Below are 20,299 nucleotides of genomic sequence, written 5' to 3'. Positions count from 1 at the left end.
ATTAACCCATCAGCCCAGGTACAAAAATCAAGTTCCATTATCAGTGTTTTCAATTGTTCAAAGTAGTTTATTAAGAGAGTTGCACCCTTCCCAGTTAAAAATTCCCCAGTTAAAAATCCCCAACTTATGCTCCCTTTTCAAACTTCAAACCACCTGTACACCATAAGAGTTATCTTTCCTGTGTTTACTGTATACTTTTACAAGTGTTCTAAGATGTGTTGGATGTATTTTAATACTTTTTTAGGTGTTTTTACTTGCACTTTGTTTCCAAGGCTAACTCCAAAAACCCCAGTTCTAACAGCCAGCAGCTATTTTTAGCCCCATAGCCATGACCCTGTAGGCAAGCTCCACGGCAACCTGAATTTTAATGAAGGCATTTTAGCACCCTTATCTCAACTGATACCACCCCTCTGACAACGATGAGCCATTGGTGGATGGAGATGATCTATCAAAGGGAAAGCACCAATCACTTTAAACCGAAGGGGCGGGCTGTGGGCGGGCTGTGGGCGGACTGGGGTGGAGCAAAGGCACTATAAAACAACGAGACAGGCTTCAAAAAAAAATCAGACAGACAGTCTCCTGCTGGGTAGCTGTGATGGACATCAGTGGTGGGCATTAAAAGCCTTATTCCTATTAAGGAGCCTTTAATAAGTTTTTACTTTTGTACCAGCCAAAAGCCAGCCCAGCACTGCAAGTCCTTTTTCTCTACCTGAGGTCCAGTGCTGTCTCAGCCAGAAGATCTCAAATCCCTCTGCTCCTGGGGCATACCATCTATCGAGCCATAGGATCCCAAATTTTTATATTTTTCTAATTTCTGTAATTTTTCAATTTTTCCGTTTTCAATAAATTTTAATTTTTTAAACTAAGAGTTGTCTCTTTTCTCACAAGAGGAAACATGGGCTGCTATTTATTTCATACTATTGCAGCCCAAAAGCTTTGTGCAACAAAGAACCAAACCCTGTGAAACACCAGTGAAACTGAATCCAGCCGGGAACTGTGTGGCAAGCCAGGCAAAGGAGTTTGGAAAAGAGAATACAGTAGTGCAAGAGAATTTCCAGGGATTTCCACAAATTTCCATGGACCAGCTGTCTGAAGAGTCATTCCTTTGGTTTCTCCTGAATATAAGATATGGCAGCAAGATCATGGAATGTGTTTGGGATTAGTTGACTACGCTTAACGAGATGGACAAAAACTCACAGCAGCAGAGGTGACATCTGTGGGCTGACACCAGCTTTACACAGGGTTGACCACTGACTTGTACAGTGGGGCTGTTAGGGACAGTCAGGGAGCTAATCAGGAATAAATAAATCGGGTTTAATAACAGCCTTGGTCCAGACTGAGCAAGACTACACCTATTCCTACCCGAGCCACCCTATTTTCTAGCTTGATGCTCAGTCTTGGCCTAGAGAAGAAACTTTAGAGAGCATTCATAAACGTGCATCTTTAGATGTCTGGCACACCTTTAAAGGTCAGTTGTTCTACAGATCTTTCTTTAAAACCTGCATGGTAAAAAATTCACTATTTTCAGCATTTGAAGTCTGTTAAAAGTATTTTATTAATCTTTTGATGCGGTCCTTAGGTTCCACCTAGTGGCTTTCAACAGCCATTGAACAGCAGAGTAGACAGGCATTTTATTGCCTAAATGCTTAATTTTCACATCTGTGTGGGTCTAGCTGCAGAAAGAACCATAGAATCTTCTTTAGATGTTGTTCTGCAGTTTTGACCCTGTCAATTCTTTGAAAAATCATTGCTCTTCATATTCCACCGGAATATTAAGATTCACTTGTCTTTGAAACATTGGATACAAAACATGAGCTAGAACGAGATAAATCAGAAGAAATAACCTGCTCTGGTATCTCCACTCCCAATTATCATCTATAAGAGAGGCTGGGGAAGTTGCTGTGAAGGCTGCGTCGACTCCCTTCACAGCCAGCTGAGGAACAGGCACCTCTAGACCACGACTAGGATAACTTTTTGTAGAGGTTTACCTTCAGGTAAGAGGAATTACATCCCAGAAGTGTCTCATTTCCTCATTTTTCATTACAAAGACAAGTCAAGGGGCTTACTAATAGCATGGTACCACCATCACACTTCCTGAATCCCACCCAGGCTGTCTGACCAAGAAACACTCTGCGACACAGACCTTGAAGTGTAGCCCACCTTGCAGGGAGCTCTCAGCGGGCAGCAAAAGGCATCTGGAAGCAGGGCAATCACAACAGTTACAGATTTGCACCTAAGTTTAAAAGCCCAATAGTGGCAGGTAGCCATGTTATCACAGAAAACTTATTTCAACACTCTTCTGCTCTCAGTTCTGCTGCTCAGCTGTGTTAGACTGATGAAGGTAGGCTTGTCTTACAGCACGAAAGGTGGAAGACAGTTCTGCTCCTGCCTACTTGAAGGTCATAAAACAAGCTATGCTTATACTTCAGTTCCCTGAGGCATTAGCAGAACACTCACCACAGACGTTTTAGACCTCTTTGGAAGAGCTGTAGTCGCTCTAAAGAGTCACTATCTTCAAAGGAAATAGAAAAAAAGCATCCAAAGAAATGTGAAACTTCATGAATTTATCAGCTGCCACATTAGAGGTCAAAAGCAGATATTTCAAAGTAATTTTAGTGTCTTACATAAACAAGACAGTTCACCAGAACTGATCTAGTTTGTCCAGAGATCATATCCATTTAAAGAGAAGGTGAAATAAAACTAAAGAAAAATAATAAAAAAAGAGGAAGTTGACCTAGTTCATGATTTGTGGAGTGTGGGATGGATGAAACGTCTTTAGCTCCTTAATGCAGCTTTTTCTGTCTCTTCTCATTTCAAGGAGCTTTACTTTTGGTCACACACAGATTGAGGTTTGCACCCAGCAAATCATATGTGCTTTTCTAGAACATGACTGGTGTTCAGCAGAACCGCTCAGATTTATTACTCCACGGCGGTGTCTCTCCACTTCCTCTGCACAGCTCACCTTCTCACCTTCACCTAAGTCTTCATGGAGCATGTGACAGACTGGTTCTTTCATGCAAAGGAAAGGAGAAAATCCTCAAATGGCTTCAAACTTCCTGGCTCAGTAAAAACCAAGAGATGAAGGCTCCACACTGCCCACCTTGCTGTCGGGTTCATACCCCAGGCAAACGAGACGTGTGGTTTATCTGTGAGAGTTAAACCAGCTTTTGTGCAACCGTGATTTCACAAAAGCTGAGGAGAATTACAACACTGAGCTGACTATCATCTACTTAAAGTGACTCTCTTCCCACTGTGCACAAAACCAGGTGCTGTGCAGCCTTACCTCCCAAAACCTTGACTCAGGCAGCGACTGCTCCCTCCCTCACAGCGTGGGGGATGCCCGCGAGAACCGGGAATCACTCCTGGGAGCAATCCTCCCCTGTGCCACCGGAGCTCCGCTCCCCAAGGCACTTCCACCCTCAGTCCGCGGCAGGTGAAGACGGCAAGGACCCCTCGACTCCCTCGGGCAACGCCGCAGGGGTGGGCCGGGAGCTGGATTCCCGCCCCCGCCACGGGCAGCTTTTCCCGTGGAGGGCTTCCAGAGGCCCAGCTGAGCCCCGGGGGTGCCGCAGGTGCAGCACGGCTCCAAGGGGGCTGCTCCGGGCCCCCTCCGGGCGCTGAGGCCCAGGCGGAGGGCAGGGACCCCGCGGCACCGCCGGAACGCGCCGGGGAGGCGGCCCCGCACGGGGACAGGAGCCGTCGGCAGGGGCCGAAGTGATAGGTGGCTCCATAGCTCAGTGGTTAGAGCACTGGTCTTGTAAACCAGGGGTCGCGAGTTCGATCCTCGCTGGGGCCTCGCGAACTTTTCCTGCTTTTCTCATTGCTGTTTCTCCCCCGACCAAGCCGGGGGCTCCCGGGAGAGCGGGCGGCGGGGGTCGCTGCGTTTTGCATCCCGGCACGGCGCCTCCAGAGGGCGGCGGTGGGAGACCAACGCAGCGCTGAAACTGCGAACCGACGTCATGGGCTCGGCCGCCTCCGGGAGCAGGAGCGCGAGTGCGGCCCCGGCTCCGCTTCCCAAATAAATCATTTCCCTGGATCTGAACGTCGCGCCTTGGTGCGGTGCCGCTTCCACCGCGTGGGATCTGGAGCCACAGGATGGTTCCAGCCCAGGGCTCAGCTCTAACGCGGGGTTTTAGGGGGGTTTGCTTTGCTTCTGGTGCTTTGAATTGTGTTGGTGTTTCAGATTTGCTGGACATTTCCAGCCCGTACTGGACCCTATGCAGGCTGCAGGTGATCTGTACCTTGAAAAAATAATCATAGAATAACTTGGGCTGGAAGAGACTTTAAGGATTATCACATTCCAGCCCTGTGCTGTGGCAGGGACACCTTCCAGTAGACCAAGTTGCTCAGAGCCCATCCAACCTGGCCTTGAACACTTCCAAGGATGGGGCATCCACAACTTCTCTGGGCAACCTGTGCCAGTGCCTTACCACCCTGACAGTGAATAATTTCTTCCTAATATTTAATCTAAACCTCCCCTCTCTCAGTTTGAAGCTGTTCCCCCTTGTCCTGTGACTACCTGCCCTTGTAAAAAGTCCATCTCCAGTTTTCTTGTGTGTCTTGTTCCGGGACTAGAAGGCTGCTGTATGGAGCCTTCTCTTTTCCAGGCTGAACAACCCCAATTCTCTCATAGGAGATGTGCTTCAGCCCTCTGAGCATCTTAGTGGCCCTCCTTTAAAAAAAAGTAATTTCATTGTTTGAAAGGCAGCTACTCTTGAAATACACTTTTCACCGCATTTCAGCTGAAGGACAAAAAAAAAAAAAGAAAAAGAAAAGTGAGGTAATTGACATGTCTATTCCATATTCTTCAATAGAAGATTAAAGTCCTAGAATTTAGAAGCACTTGGATTTTTTAGACAGTCATACACAGCCAAATCCTACCAGTGAATATCCAGCACAGGCTCTCCTAACCACTGATGTCAGAAAAGGACAGCACAGCAGGATTTGGAAGCTGGTGCTGTTAAGGTTTAATATGTTTAACAGAACCTAGGTAGAGACTGCTAACACTGCCATTAATGAGGGCACACCTGGGAGCACTCCATAACAAGTCAGCCAAATTCTCTTTTATTTCATCACTACTCAATAGTTTCACTGTCTTATACATGATTTTTTTTTTTTCTGGGACATCACTGAGCTTCAAAAGCTCCTTCTTTCTCCTGTTCTCCAGTTTTCCCTTAACTGATGCTGCTTTCTTTGGAAGAACCTCCTTAGTTCTGGCTAAGTGGGAGCTCTTCTTTCTTGGCAAAGGTGGTGCTGGTGCAGTTCTGGAGTTGTGTGCAACTTTCTTTCCCTTGTGAGGTTTGGCTTCAACTTTGACTGTCTGTCTCCCTTTACCAGATGGAGCTGCTTTCACTGCTGCTGCTTTTATTTTGGTGGATGGGGTCCTTTTAATTTTCTTAGAAGATACTCTTGGGGTGGCTGCAGTGAGAGTAGAAGATTTTTTTTTGGAGGCTTGGTTGTTGAAGGTTCATTTAGCAGCTCAAGGACAGTCTCTGAGGAAAGTAACATGGTTCAGCATTCCTGCTTTGGGGCAAAAGGCTAATTCAGAGATATGACTGATAGAAACCCTTGTTAGAGCTACAGTCAAGAAAAATAGCTGAAATTATGAAAGAAAAAATGCACACTATAAACCTCTCTTCTTCCATCAAAAGACCCTTGGTTTTCTTGGAAATAAAATGATTAATTTTAGAAATTAAGAATGTACGTTTAAGGAAAATTACTTCCAGACAGAATATGATGAAACCTTGCACACTTCTTTGGCAGACATAACAATATGAATTGTTCATAATACACTAATATCTGGAAATCCCAGGCAAGATAATATCAACTGTCTCTACTCAAGATGTAACTCCTGCCCTGGCTGCATGGGACTTTAAGACAGGATGCACTTAGGAAAAAAGAAAATTGACTCGACCCAGATGTGCAGAGAAGGGATTATTTGATTCAAGGAACTTGTCTCAGAGCCAGGGACAGAAGCTCAGAATTTCCCAGACCTCATCCAATGCCTGAATCAAAGTCATCAGTTCTCTTGTGGTGCCCATTTACACTATTACTTAGCAAAACTTACGGAAAAACTCAGAGGTTGGGATAAAGAAAAGTCATGGCACTGAGTAGATGGCAGAAGCACACATCGAATGTGATAACCAGACTTCAGGATTGCTCCTGTTCACTGCTTTAGTTTTTAAGACTGCTAAAGATTTCAATCACATGCCTGTAAGTTTATGTTTTGCTTCTCATTAGAATCAAAGCCTGACAACTTACTTGCACATGGAACAAATGATATCCACTTGCTCTTTGTTTTCACTGGAACAGGCTTGTATTTGCACTTCCCTGGTGGAGCTCTCCGTGGAAAACAGAAAGCCAGATGCAAACATCTGACAGATTGTTAGGGAAGTTTATTTATTCCATAGGCACGCACCAACCCCCTGTTGTCATTTGCCACTGGTGGAAAAGGCATGAAAGTACTTTAGGCACCTGGAAGTGCAGCACAGGTGGAATTCAAAAGCCTGACACAGGCCTGGCAAGACATAAAATCCCTGTCCCAACAGCAGCTGGTGAATGTGACCTTCATTGGGATTTCCTTTGGATACAACAGAGTGCTGCAGCAAGAGGAGTGAGAAAGGAAAGGAACAGGCAAAGAGGGGGGGAGCAACAACTGCAAAGAAATGTGTCTGTGTTCCTCTTCTGCTGTTCCCTGACAACTTCCCACAGTACAAAAGCACCGAAACAAAAACACCCAAACACATTTTCCCTGAGGCAAAGATGTTGCATGTTAAGAAACAGGAAGAGAGGTACAAAGAAGCACAACACACCTGTGTTTGCTGTTACCCACCAAGGGAACTGCTGTAGGACAAATCAGAACAGGTTCTTCCAATTTGGCATGCTTGACAGCACCGAGCAAAGCAAAGCATGACCTAAGCAATCACATTTTCTTGTGACTGGCATTCTCCTTCAGACAGCAGCAAGAGCCAAGTGCTTCCCCCGTACCATTTCAATTAAAAAAAAAAAAAATTTACTAAAGCAGGGTTGTTGGCATTGCTTGTGGGGATTTTTTTTGGCGGGTTGTTGTGGGGGTTCCCCCCCAATCTCTCTCCTCTCTAAATTGCTTTCTAGCTCGTTTTCTCTGCTCCGGACAGAAGGAATTTGGTGCCACCCTGCTGTCTCCAAGAGTACTACTAGAGAGGCAAGCTGAAGTCGGGACAAGCGGCACTGCTGCCATCAGCTTTCCTGGCAGGTTCCTCGGGAAGTTGAGTCGCCATCAGACACATGACAGTGGCCCTGGCAATGCTTTGGAAGCAGGACTTTGTGTGGCTTGCTCTCCGTGCCAGCGCACTTCCCGCCGTGCGGGCAGGAGGCAGGGAATGCTGGATTCACTGCCTGGGACTGCACCCAGCAGAGAAGCCAGCTATGCCAGAGAGACAGAAAAGGAAAAAATCTTTAAACAGCAGTAAAATGCAAAGGAGAAAGACTCGTGAGGAGACCAGAATCACCCCAGGAGCTGGTGGTGGCAGGACTATTCTCTAGAGCCTGCTCAGGCTCCAGCGGAGCTCTGCACACCCTGGGCACACCTGCAAAATGCAAACACACCAGGGCAGAGCTGACACAGCCCCATCCGGGCTAAGGCAAACAAGGGGAACCGGGAAATGCGGGAATATGTTCCTAAGAGCCAAGGGAATAAGTGTCTGGTCCTGCTCTAGAAGTGATGGACACAAAGCTTCAAAAGCACAGGGTCTTCATGGCACATGAAGGGGAGTGGCACAGAGACAACAGAGTGGTTTTTTGTTTGGTTTTTTTTTTTTTTTTGATAGACAGACTCTGCTCAAGCTCTTGATATTTATGCAAGCTCACAAATATATAAATAAATAAATAATAAATAAATATTTAGTTGAAAATATTACATTTTGGTCAGCCACAGTTAATGCACTTCCTGGCAAATGATGTTAAAGGCAGAAATCTCCTCAAGCAGTAAAAGATTCCAGTTCTATTCCCATCACCTTGGTACACAGCTTGAGTTAACTATCTAGCTTTGGATTTAACTTCTCAAGAAAACATAACTTGTTTCCTTCATTTTGCTAGTCTCTGCAACAGCACAGACACATTTGTACTGTGTCTACTTTACAGAGTGATTTGAAACTCATGTAATGTTTTTTAGCAAAATCGGAAAGCTTGGGAGGCAAAAAAATTACATAAGTGTGCTTATTGTCGTAAAAACAGACTTTAGCAGGGATAACTGCTTAATGGGGAAAAACATTTTGCTTGGAAAAACTCATGTTTAGGCTCCAGTTATTATTTGAGCACTGCCTGAACTACCATGTTTCTCTCATCTTTGTGAAGAAAACTAAACTGTGGAGTGCCATTCATTTTTTTATTTATAATAAAGTGCATCATAGATATTTGATGCAATGACCCTGAAGGATATGGACTGTCATTTTGAAAACATTGCTTTGGTATAATTCAGATATTCAACCAAGGAGACTTTTAATCCTTAACTCTCCCAAATCTTCAAGGAATTTGAACTCTATTTCCTGTTTCTGTGTGCACAGATACGATGAGTGAGGAATAAATTCACTCAAACTGATTAAAGTTGCACCTGATGTACAGTGGGTGAACAAAACCCAAGGACTGGATGCAGATGTCAGTGATATTGTGTATCAGTAATACTTGGCATTCTTTTACTGTAATTGCTGGAGAGTGTATGATAATTACAGAAGAATTTGGCATGGAAATCTGTCTTTAATTACAAACCTTGCAGGATCAATGAGCTTATAGAGTGATCCATGTGGTGCATAGGCACTGGGATAAGAATAGACATAAAATACAGCTCACCTAAGTGAAAAAAGAAAACTGGTCTTAGATTCAAGTGCCTAAGCTGGATCCCAGTTCTCCATTTCCCTGTTTCCTGGCTTTTCAGGAATTCATGTGGTCAGAAAAGAAAACCCCTTCAGTTACTCCCTCAGCCGTGCCTTATTGTGAAGGATTGGTTACGTGAAAAGGGACATTAAGATTCGGGATATACAGATTCTTTGCAGCTTACTGATTTGAGAAGCTGGCTACGTGAGAACGGGCACAGAGACCCTTGCAGCTAGCTGAGCAAGGTCTCATAAGACAATGCACCACACATCCTGTGTAACAACTGAAGTTACAGAATATTACATGTATCTTGTTCAATAACTGAACCACCATTGAGTCTTACTGCTGAGCTACGGGTTTATTTGCAGAGCCAGCAAGGTTAGGTTTTGGCAGTATAAACAATAGACATCTGTGGTTAGAAGGCCAGAGAAAAAGGAGAACTGCTGACCACAGAAGGGGGACTAAAGGAGGGGTTAGGATCAGCTTAGACGACGTAAACCACTTAGAATGCGCTGTTACGAATATGCATTAAGCCTATTATTGTTAGTATATAAGGAGCTTTGGTACAATCAATAAATCAGATTCCTGTTGATCACTCATATTGAGCGTCTGGGTCTTCCCCTCTATCGCGACACCTTATGTCCAAGAAATGGCTTTGTTCTCACCCTAGCCTGTGCAGGTGGCCTCCCAGAGACACCAGATGACCTCCTGGCTGCAGCAGGGTTCCACACAGAACCAGCAGTTCTCATTCAGGCAGAGAGCCTGAGCAGCACACTCGTTACCTCACCTCTGTGCCTCTCCAAAGGTTACTTTCCTCTGTATAAATACATATTTTTTAAAACTTGTTTGTACCAAAGAAACAGCCAGAAGCTACAAATAGAGGGGAAGACCACATAAGAACTATATTTTCCATCTCATAGTCATACCAAAAAGGACAAAAATTCAGCAAGAGCTACATTGTCTAATCTGTGGGAGACAGAAGCTTCTTATTTCTGTGTGGTAGCTGTGGAAGACAACTGCTCCTTGTGCCTTTCCTTCAGCACCCACTAGAACAATATCCAGGGAAAAGAGAAATTAGAGTATCTTGCAAGAGGCAAAGCCGTTGTTGTCTTTAACACCATGATGGTTTCTAAAAAGACCACCAGGGTAAGAGATATTTAACATCCACTCATTCCCCATGTTGTTCGAATAGTTAAGAACTGTACACATTTCACAACGAAACTTGCATCTCCATGCAGCTCTGACAGAAAATGTTAGGCAGATGACCTAGGATCTTTTCGTGGCAAGCAAATATCTTTTCTGTCGAATGGTGAAGCACTAAAGCACACCTGTGTTCTCCAAAAACTTGCAGCTGCTTTTTGTATTACATAGCTCTGTCAGGAGGCTGTAGAAAAGTGAACAAAGTGCACAATGGTACTTCCACCTTGGTGAGAGATATGGTCCTTGAGACCTAAGTAGTGTTCCATGTGCTGAGGCCTTTACATTAAATTTTGAAATGAGTGTCTTTCCTGATCCCCAAATAAAGCCCTGGTCTATAATCCACAGGGTGAGGTGCTGTTGTTGTGAATAAGACTGAGGAATTTGTGCAAAGGAAGCAGGAGAAATTCAGAGAAGCTCTAAGAGCTCAAGTGAGGATGAGGTCGTGCAATGAAAAAGTGAACTGCATTGATGTGGTCCTTTGATTAATGAAATAGCACAAAAAAACAACAACAAAAGGAATGTTTCACGTGAAGTTTTGTCTCCTGAGCTCTCCATGAAGCTGGTCTGCAACAGCCTTGCAGGGCAGGAGGCCTTCCTGAGCCACAGACCAACCCTACCTGCCATGTTGAGCCAGTCACAAACCTCTCTGCACTGCCTGCTCTCCAGGCATGCCTCAGGAGCCACAGAATTTTCCACATTTTCCCTACAGGAGAGAACTGACAGTACAGTTTCCAATGAAGGTGCAGCCAGCACGATACCTACCTGCTTCATCCTCAGTAAATGAGATGATGAATTTGCTGTAGGAGCTGATCATTCCAGGGAAAGCATAAGCTGTTGTGCTGCCAATGCAGATATCCTGCTTCTTCCACTTATTTGTCTTCTCATCTTCCTGTAAAGCCATAAGTCGACTAGATGAAAAATAAACCCCTGTGTTTTATATCTCCATCATCAAAGTTAGTTCCTGTCAAAATCAGGCATTACTGAAACAAAAAAAGTAGTCAGTGAAGACTGTGACTCTTGGCTGGCTTTTGGAGAAACAGACCTGAACAAAAGCTAACTTATCCTAAGGATTCTGAAATGGAGGAAATTTAGAATCCAACAAAAATGTGGTTGTAATAGTCAAACACAGAACTTAGTCATTTCCAAGATTCTTATTTACTCCAGCCCAAAAGGTTTTGGGATGCTCCAATGCACCTATTTGCCCAGACAAGGCAAATGTGGGTACAGAATGGGGGCTGCAGAGGAAACAATCAATCTCACCCGTTCATGAAATCACCAAAAATATAAAGGCCATTCAAGTTGAGTGATTCACATCCCCTTGTAGACAAAGCCTCCAGTAACTGACTTGCCCACACTGCAGCCATATGCAAATATTGGCAGAATGTCATCTGTTAAACACACAGAAATAAAAAGTGAGAAAATTTACTTTCAGAGAGCATAAAAAAGCAGCTGCTCAATGACACTGACAGGTACAAAAATTACTAGAAGTACCAATACGGTTTAACAAAGTGCTTAGTGAAATTTCCATAGTAATTCAGCAGTTTACTCTAGGACAGAACAGACCCAGGGGCTTTAAGGACATCTCTGTGTAGTTGTTTATCAAGGTTTAGTCGTGATGAGCTTCCATAACACACAAAACCAAGATTCTCTGCATCAAGAAGCGATGCAGGAAGGCATCAGCCTGCAGCAAGTGTTATCTTACTTGTGACTGTACCAGTCATTTTAGCAGGCATCATCTTTACCAATTCCAGTGTTTTTAGAGAAGGGAATAAGATCAAAATTGCCAGTGAGCTCAACATCTTAGTGGGTTCACTGACACAGCACAGAACATGAGTGAGTGTGCTCTCAATTTTGTGTTATGAGACTTGTAAAATAAACACTCTGCCTCTGGCAATGTTAAAATTGAATTCAGCCCTTTCTTGTGTTGACTTATCAGATTCCACAGGATTTTATTCTTGTCCTCACTTTTTTCCCTGCATTAATGTCAATAACACAAACTCTGCACTTGTCTGCTCATCCAAACGTTCCAGGAACGTCTGCATGACCTTGAGACCAGGTGTCTTCACCCAGCAGCTTAAGGAACTTTATAATAATACTCAGCTCTTCTACCGTGCTTTGCCAAGAGCTTTACAAAGGCCACCAATTTCTGGTTTTTAAAGGCAGCAAGTGAGTTTTGCTCACCACACCCACGGTCAGACCCATAGCACAGCTTCTGGGCATTCTGCTGCAGCACCAAGCAGCCTCTGCCACAGGGTTTGTTTCAGGGGCTCAGCATCAGCCTGGTCCACCACCCTTAGCCACAGTCACGGCTCAGAGCTTCTGAAGAAAACACAGTATCACTTTCTGCTTAAATCAAATCCATTGCCTTCCTGGCTTCACTGGGAAAACTGTCCACAAAAGACACAGGCTTTGAATTTAAACACCTTGTCCAGTGCAGTATGTGGCAGGGAATTCCCTGGATAAGCAGAGCATCATTTCACACCATACACAGCAGGGCTGGGGAGAAGGGATTTCTGCTCTTAAGAAGCAAACAATCTCCATTGAATACACACCACTGGATTATTTAGCTTCACGGAAAAAACAGTGCTACAGACCACTAAATATACACATATGATAAAGTAATCTCCTACAAGAAAGTTTTTCCTTATCCAAGGAGGAATTGTGGCAAAGCTTTGTGTCATAGCATTCAGACCTCTCCTTTGCTCTCCAGCCATAGTTCCCTCCTTTAACAATGAGGTCAATTTCCTCAAACCTGTTCTGCCCAACATCCCCACAGAATATCCTCCCTGTCCCCTCTTTTGGGACAGGGTCCCCTCTGTCCACTGCACAGCAGCACATATTCCTGACCCCGTAGGCATAAACCTCTGGGCGGGCTTTGGGATCAGACACGAATGGATTATGAGGAGGGCTGCAGTAACGCTTTCCATCAGGGCTTCTTCCATCCACATCAGTCCTCAACGCTTTCCCCAACAAAGTACACCTAAAGAGAAGGCGGAAAAAGAAACCCCAGCATGAGAGCCAGCTGAAAACACAAAAATTTTCTTCTTCTCCTTCCCCATTTTCAAATGAAAAGTAATCTGAAAGAAACAAACAAGTACTGGTGTGTCTTGCAACCTGCTTAAGCCAGAAAACTCTCTCTTTTCTAAACAACTTACTTGGCTTTCAACACGTCAAATTTTCATTTTTGAGATATTGCTTTGGACAGACTTGCAGATGCACGAGTAGTTTCAGGAAGCACTCTTACTCTATTCTTCCACATTGTCTCCTTTCCAAACCTCGGTGAACAAGCTCAAAGCTTTCACCTGTCTTCCTGCTTACTTGTTCTGAGCATTCCCAAATTTTCCAAAAGGGTCTCCAGCTTTCCCTCTCCATCCCCTGTGAATACATACAAATAGCCATCCACACCAAAGAGCAGCTGTGATTTGCAGCTGGTTCCTCAAACTCCAGGAGATGAAGGGAAGGGAAGGGAAGGGAAGGGAAGGGAAGGGAAGGGAAGGGAAGGGAAGGGAAGGGAAGGGAAGGGAAGGGAAGGGAAGGGAAGGGAAGGGAAGGGAAGGGAAGGGAAGGGAAGGGAAGGGAAGGGAAGGGAAGGGAAGGGAAGGGAAGGGAAGGGAAGGGAAGGGAAGGGAAGGGAAGGGAAGGGAAGGGAAGGGAAGGGAAGGGAAGGGATTAGTTTTTTTCTTAGCAGGGGACAGGGCAGGTACACACATGACAGATAAAATGAGTGTATAGTACTGTAGTGAAATGTCCTCTCCAACAGCACAAACCTCTTAGGGCAGATGTTAATTCCGTAATGGACTTAGGGCTGTTACTGCTCTGTAGAAGACAAGAGTACAAGATAGGGAGAGAAGACAATTTGGAAGCTTAGTTCCTGAGTCTTTTCAATCCACTTTGGTTTGCTGTGTGACCTTGAGCCAACCTGACGCTGATAGTTTCATAGCAGGCCAGTCACACACCTGAACCAGGATGACTGGGAATGTGCAGGTTCTGCAAATGGAAAGAATCATAGGATCATAGACTGGTTTGGGCTGGAAGGGGACCTTAAAGATCATCCAGTTCCAACCCCCTGCCATTGGCAGGGACACCTTTGACTAGACCAGGTTGCTCAGAGCTCCATTCATCCTGGCCTTGAACACATCCAGGCATGGGGCATCCACAGCTTCTCTGGGCAACCTGTTCCAGGGCTTCATCACCCTCTTCATAATCTCTAATCTAAACCATTCCCCCTTGTCCTGTCACTACAAAGGACTACAAGACCCCTTGCAAATGGTCCCTGTCCATCATTCTTGTAGGGTCCCTTCAGGAAGGGAAGGCTTCCTGGAAGGCTGCAATTAGGTCACCCCAAAGCCTTCTCTTTCCTAGGCTGAACACTCCCAATTTTCTCAGCCTTTCCTCATAGGAGAGGTGCTCCATGCCCCTAATCATCTTGGTGGCCTCCCCTGGGCTCACTCCAACAGGTCCATGTCCTTCCTGTGCTGGGGACCTCAGAGATGGATGCAGCACTGCAGGTGGGATCTCCTGAAGTTGGAGTAGAGGGGCAGAATCCTTTCCCTTGACCTGCTGGCCACACTGCTTCGGATACAGCGCAGGACAGCCCAGGTTTGGCTTTCTCAGCTGAAAGCTCACACTGCTGGATCATGTCCAGCCTCTCACCCACCAGCATCCCCAAGTCCCTCTTGGCAGGGCTGCTCTCAATCCCCAGCCTGTGTTGATATTGGGGGTTGGATGGGGACAGAGGAAAATGATTTCTCATCATGGCATAGAGTAGCATTCCACATGAACTTTACCTTTCAGAACGTGGGTCAGCTTTGTTGGCATCAGATGCGAAAGCCTTCAATTCACTGATCCTGATCTTTTCCACTCAGTTCTTATCTACATGAGTAATAGATCTAAAACTTCCTGTTGTCCTTATGCTTGGGGTGGAAAGCCATCCCCAGGAAGCCCTTCTCATCCCCCAGCCATGGGGTAGCCTGCACTATCCTCTGAATATCCAGGAATGGCTCCTCCAGCTGGCTGCCATCAGGTAGTAGACCCAGACAAGGCCCAGCTGCCTGGGTACAAAGGCACTGTGGGTCTGGTCAGTGGCATGGGCCATCAGCACCGGGTTCCTCAGGCCATTGGCAACCTCGGCCAGGCGCAGCTGGACACAGCCCCCACGCTCCTCCAGCACCGAGCCCAAGCTGCGGCTCAGGGCCGAGTTCTGCAGCACCTGGGGGAAGCAGTAATCCTCATCCTGGAGCTGCAGGAGGTGGCAGAAGCGGCTCCTGTTCGTCTCGCAGCACTCCTGGATGTGCTTGTGGTGCACCGGTCAGCAGGCGGATGGCAGAGTAGCAGCTGAGGTGAAGCTCAGAGCAGTAGTCAAAACAAAGTCCTGGCAGGCTTCTTAGAGGGGTCCAAGGGTTTTCTGCATCACAGAGATGTGCAGCATATGGAGAGCATTCCCAGAAAGTAAAGGAAACTAAAGATGTGGCTGTGGACACTCATCCAGGAGAAGCTGAGACACCTTCAGGGGAGCAAACTGGTTAATAAAATGAAAAATTAGCAACACAGAGAACATAAAGAGCCCCCTATGAAATGGAGCAGTAGAAAGTCACTCAGAATGTGGCCAAAATGGACTTAGAGGTCAGCAGCAGTTTCCTTTATCAAAGCACAGTCAGCTGCACCAAAATTCTTCCCAACAGAAGTACAAGTGTGGAGGCTTAGTAAGGTGTAAGGTGGAACTGAGCAGTCTTGGAGGAGGTGATCAAAGCAGGGAAAAAACCTGACAGAGCTCTGTAAATATCACAAGTGACATTGAGAAGATGGATAGGGCTTACTTTCCCCAGAAGAAAAATGAAGGAGTAGATGAAGGTAATAGGAGCCAGGTTAAAAAAAGCAGGTGAAACTGCCAGAAGAAACTGTAGGTGCTAAAGATGTACACTGATTAATATACAGGCTAAATTAATCTGATACATGCACAGTATTACTGAAGCAGACTGCAGGCAAGATTTAAAAGTGATTCAAATAAGTAAATACAATCTCATGCAATTCCTGTGACCATCACGAAAAAAATACTGCAGGCAACATTTTCAAGTGATACAGATCTAAAATTATGTTCCTTCAAATACCTTTAAGTGTTTATCTGTGTAAAATGTAGGGTAAATTCTGAAAATCAAGCACTGTGTTTGAATTTGTGTCTAAAATTTAAACTCCTCATCTTGCAAACATTCTGGGCCAGAACTTCCATAAAATGTTGCCATTCAAATCCCACTTGTGTTTTAATCAGCACAAGGTTGCAGAAGTTAAAGAAGAGGCTACATTCTACAGAAATGCTCCAAACTGTGAGGATACTGTGGAAGTGGCAGAAGGGAATTCCATCCCTTCCATGTGACTTCACTAAAGCAAAACCATTTGGTAAATCTTTGCTCTTTTCACTAATTCAACAGGGAAATAATATCTGGCAGACAACCCAATCTCATTTCAAGTTGTTACCAACTTGACCAGGAAGAGCAACACATATCACAGTCACAAGCTCCTCCTCAAAAATTCAACAGCAATCTTATTCTAAAAAATCAGGAAAAGAGTAATAGCTTAAAACTTTGAAAGTCTGTAAGAAAATAAGGGCGGTTTGGGTTTTTTTCTACAAAATATACTTAGAAATAGTGCAAAATTACATTGTGCCCTGCAGAATGAGGAATCAAAGAAGCAAGAGTAATCTTTATAATGTTTCTTTTCTCCCTGAATCATGTAGAAGAACCTTCACAACATCAACACCAGTGTTTCTGCTAGAATCTGTAACACATCTTTTGCTGGTTTACCGACTGTAAAATGACAAAGAACTCTGCTATTTTTTTCAGCCCCAGTGCTGAAAAGGTGTATCCCCCACCCCAAGGAGATGCCAAAAATCTTGCCAGCATCCAAAAAGAGTGGAAACATTTTGGTACACAGATAACATTTTAGAGCTCAGGAAATATTAACTACAAGAGTTTTGTATGTTTTTAGAAGGATTAACTGTGTCTTTTGGCTGCTTTGTGTTTTGGCATGCAGTGAGTGCAGCTTGGCATGACTAACAGTTGCTAAAAAGGCAGGTGGGTCCTGCTCTCTGATTTCAGGGATGCAGAGGAGCTCAGGCAGAAAAGTGCCTTTGGTCCTTCCTCCCTGCACACTTTCCACGAGCCGGGTGGGCAGTGGGGAGACAGCACTGATGAAAACACTGACTGCAGCCTCGGGACCTTGCAGCAGCTGTGTGAAACCACTGCCTGTGAAATTCTGTTCTACTTTGACAAGCACACCATTTGGAGCATCCTCAGCAGGAACACAACCAAAAAATATCCTCCATGCAGTCCAGAGATCCAAACATTTTTGCCTGTAATTCCCCTATCATTGATTTTGTAGAACTTGCAATCCAGCACCTTGCAGCTGCAAGCGGAGGGTAAATACTGATCTGTAATTCTCTCCTTCATTATGGGAAAATCACCATCCTCACTGGGCAATGTTTTCATAAATATATTGCCAGATTCCAGTGATGCACCTTACACAAAGCACCTTGCAAAATGCCTGCTGAGGATTAGGTGCCATTTCCCTGCCAGCCCACCCTTCCCCTGCTCCCACACCTCCCTTCACAGCACCACAGCTGGTTAAAAGAGGCTGTCAGAACCACAATTGACCCCCAAACCAGCCCAAAGTGTAGGACACAGATAGTATTTTTCTTCCCTACCTGACACAGGATATCTTTGATGTATGTTCCACACAGTTTATGCCCCTGGGGATCCATGTAATCCATGATGTCCCAGTATTTTGCTGCAATGCTGTTGTCTCTCTCCTGGTCATAGCAGACAAAGTTTTCATAGGCAGAGCAGAACTCCAAGGGCAAAGGGGGCTGGAAAGGCGGCCCATAATCCAGACACTCAGGATGTCCCAGCAGAGTGCCTGTGAGGCACAACAAGGAGAGGCAACCACACACATGTGGGCAAGGAAAAGAAACTCCAGAGCTGCTTCTGCTCTTTCCAGCCTGTGGCCAAGCATTCACTTCCTTCAGCGTAGGTTTCTTTAGGCAGATGTATAGAAATCCCAGACTTCTTCACTGCGTGGTTCATTCAGCTTCTGTGTTTTATTAATTGCCAGCCCTGGAGCTCAGCGTTCCCTGAGGTTTGCTTACATTCCCTCTTCCTTTCTCTCTGAAGTTTACTACTTGGCATCAGAGACACCCTCCAGGCTGCCTCTTTGGTATTTCACACGTCACATGGCTGAACCCTCCCCTTCGGACATTTCTCCTGCCCTTAGAAGTGCTCACAAATCTAATCCCTACATTTTAGGTTAAATTGGCTGAAAAATCCTTCACCCAGAAATATGAATAACAAAAACATGAGATATGATATACCTATACACAGAACTTGATAATCTCTCCCCTTTTACAAGGCACAAGTGAACAATTTTCTATTCCTAACTACCATTTTTCTCAGCTTTTAAAATGCATCAAACTTGGGTCTGGGTTCATAAAGACTGAACGGGGGTCATAAAATACAACCAAGTTAAGGCAGCAATGAACCACAGGAACAAGTAACTTCAGGATTGAAAGTTTTACAGATATTGCTGTTACCCACAAATCCAGGTACAAATTCAGGGTTAAAATGAGAATTTTGAAACAGTGAAGGAAAAAAAAAATTTAAGGCATCAGCACAATTTGATTATGATATTCTATGGTAACTGTACTTAAGGCAATTGATTTTTGTGGGTTTGATCCCAGTTGACATTAAACTGATTTAAAATGCATGAGACCTTTGCACTCTTTCCCCTCTGGTGAATAATGCTTGAGCAAGCTATCCTATCAGCTGTGGATGCGGGGGTTTGTACACATTGGACTCAGCCTGTTCTGGAGGGCGACACTTCCTAACTTTGGTTCTTCCAAAGACAACCATTCCAATCCACTGAGTTACACATTCAAAGTACAACACACAGGCTTGAAAACCCTGTGGGCAGTGAATAATTTGCACAGGAATTTCACTCAGGACTTGTGATCTGCAGGTTTGTCTCAGGTGCAAGTACTGTGGTGTCAGCAAACAGCAAGTTTCTTGCAGGACATGGAAGAGCAATGCTTGGGACAGTTACACAAAAGCTGTGACTGTGCTGTTCTACTTGCTGACTGCAGCATGGTCGTTCTAGCACCAGGAGAGGACACCATCCCCCACAGCAACCCTGCTTCCAGAGGTCACAGGAGAAAGCTGGAAGCACCACAACCGATTAACAGATTTTTCAGACATCAAGCGCCTCTTTTATCCTCTCACTTTCCTTACCTCCATCCCAACCTCTGATGCTGTTTTACACTTCTTCCTCAACAGAGTCTCCGCTGCTGATGATGCCTTCAGAGACCACCTAAAAACAGAGACTAGACAAGAATAAGGGAGTAAAGGTAGGTATTTATTTGAAAGGCCTTCAAAGGTACACCCTGGGGAGCCAGAGGCTACTCTCAAAATGGACCCAAGATGGATGATGGGTCACGAGTTCTTCACACTTGTATAGGTTTGGTTCATTTGCATATCAGGGTTAATTCTCCAATTAAAGCTTCAGTTAATGATGTCATTTCCCCAAGCTTGCCCCCACTTTAGAGGCTTTTGGTTTATACTTTTGGGCCTAGGACGGTCTGAGTGTCCTTGGAGAGCAGGCCTGGAGAGGCTTTGCTATGTCTACCTAGCACGAGAGAGCAGGAGTTAACAGGCTACAGGAAACTTCAGAGTTACACACTAGGCAGTACAGGGTTTGAAAAATATGGAAGTTAAAACCTAAGGCATCACTGCAAGGCACACACATCTCCCACAGGAAGCTGAGAGGACAAAGGGAAATTACATGGGAGCTCTCACCAAGCACCAGTGGTTCCAGCATTCAGCTTTCATACTGCTTGTGTTGGGTTAATGATAAAAGCTCCTCTGCACACCCACAAAGGAACACAGACAATGGAAGGGGGAAGCCCAAGCAATACTCTGCTGGGATGCTGCCAGGGTCATCACAGGAGAGGCACTAGCTCATCAAAGGTTCATCTTTGCAAGTCCAGGGGAGCAGAGGGGCACAACGGCAGGCAAGAAGCCAAATGAAGGGCACTGTGTCTGGTTGCCTCTCAGGGATGTCCCACGACAGCTTTAGCCCCAATGTCCAGGCATGAAACCCAGTGAGATGAATCACTGGGAGCAAGTCTGGATCATCTCTCTCACCTAAGGAGGGGATGCTTTCCAGGGGTGGGCGTCACCCTACAGGATGCTGGGGAAGAACATTTTGA

General features: G+C 45.1%; 1 protein-coding gene and 1 non-coding gene across 2 annotated transcripts; one reads left to right on the top strand and one right to left on the bottom strand.

Moving 5' to 3' along the window:
• Positions 1-3,723: 3,723 nt before the first annotated feature.
• On the top strand, positions 3,724-3,796 carry TRNAT-UGU. Its single transcript has one exon. It is a non-coding gene; the product is annotated as a tRNA-Thr (tRNA).
• On the bottom strand, positions 3,735-19,328 carry HHIPL2 (HHIP like 2). The gene is given in 20 exon segments (XM_039567914.1): positions 3,735-4,241; positions 5,006-5,437; positions 5,440-5,492; positions 6,262-6,341; positions 8,746-8,806; positions 8,809-8,826; positions 10,813-10,958; positions 11,311-11,369; positions 11,371-11,438; positions 12,681-13,030; positions 13,369-13,415; positions 13,418-13,467; positions 13,470-13,503; positions 14,837-14,927; positions 14,929-15,076; positions 15,079-15,352; positions 15,354-15,492; positions 17,748-18,084; positions 18,087-18,132; positions 19,323-19,328. Coding segments are annotated over 20 exon segments (2,946 nt in total).
• Positions 19,329-20,299: the final 971 nt, after the last annotated feature.

This window comes from Corvus cornix, chromosome 3 (assembly GCF_000738735.6).
Source record: "Corvus cornix cornix isolate S_Up_H32 chromosome 3, ASM73873v5, whole genome shotgun sequence".
Classification (NCBI taxonomy): Eukaryota; Metazoa; Chordata; class Aves; order Passeriformes; family Corvidae; genus Corvus; species Corvus cornix.
This window is presented reverse-complemented; position numbering and strand designations above follow the sequence as displayed.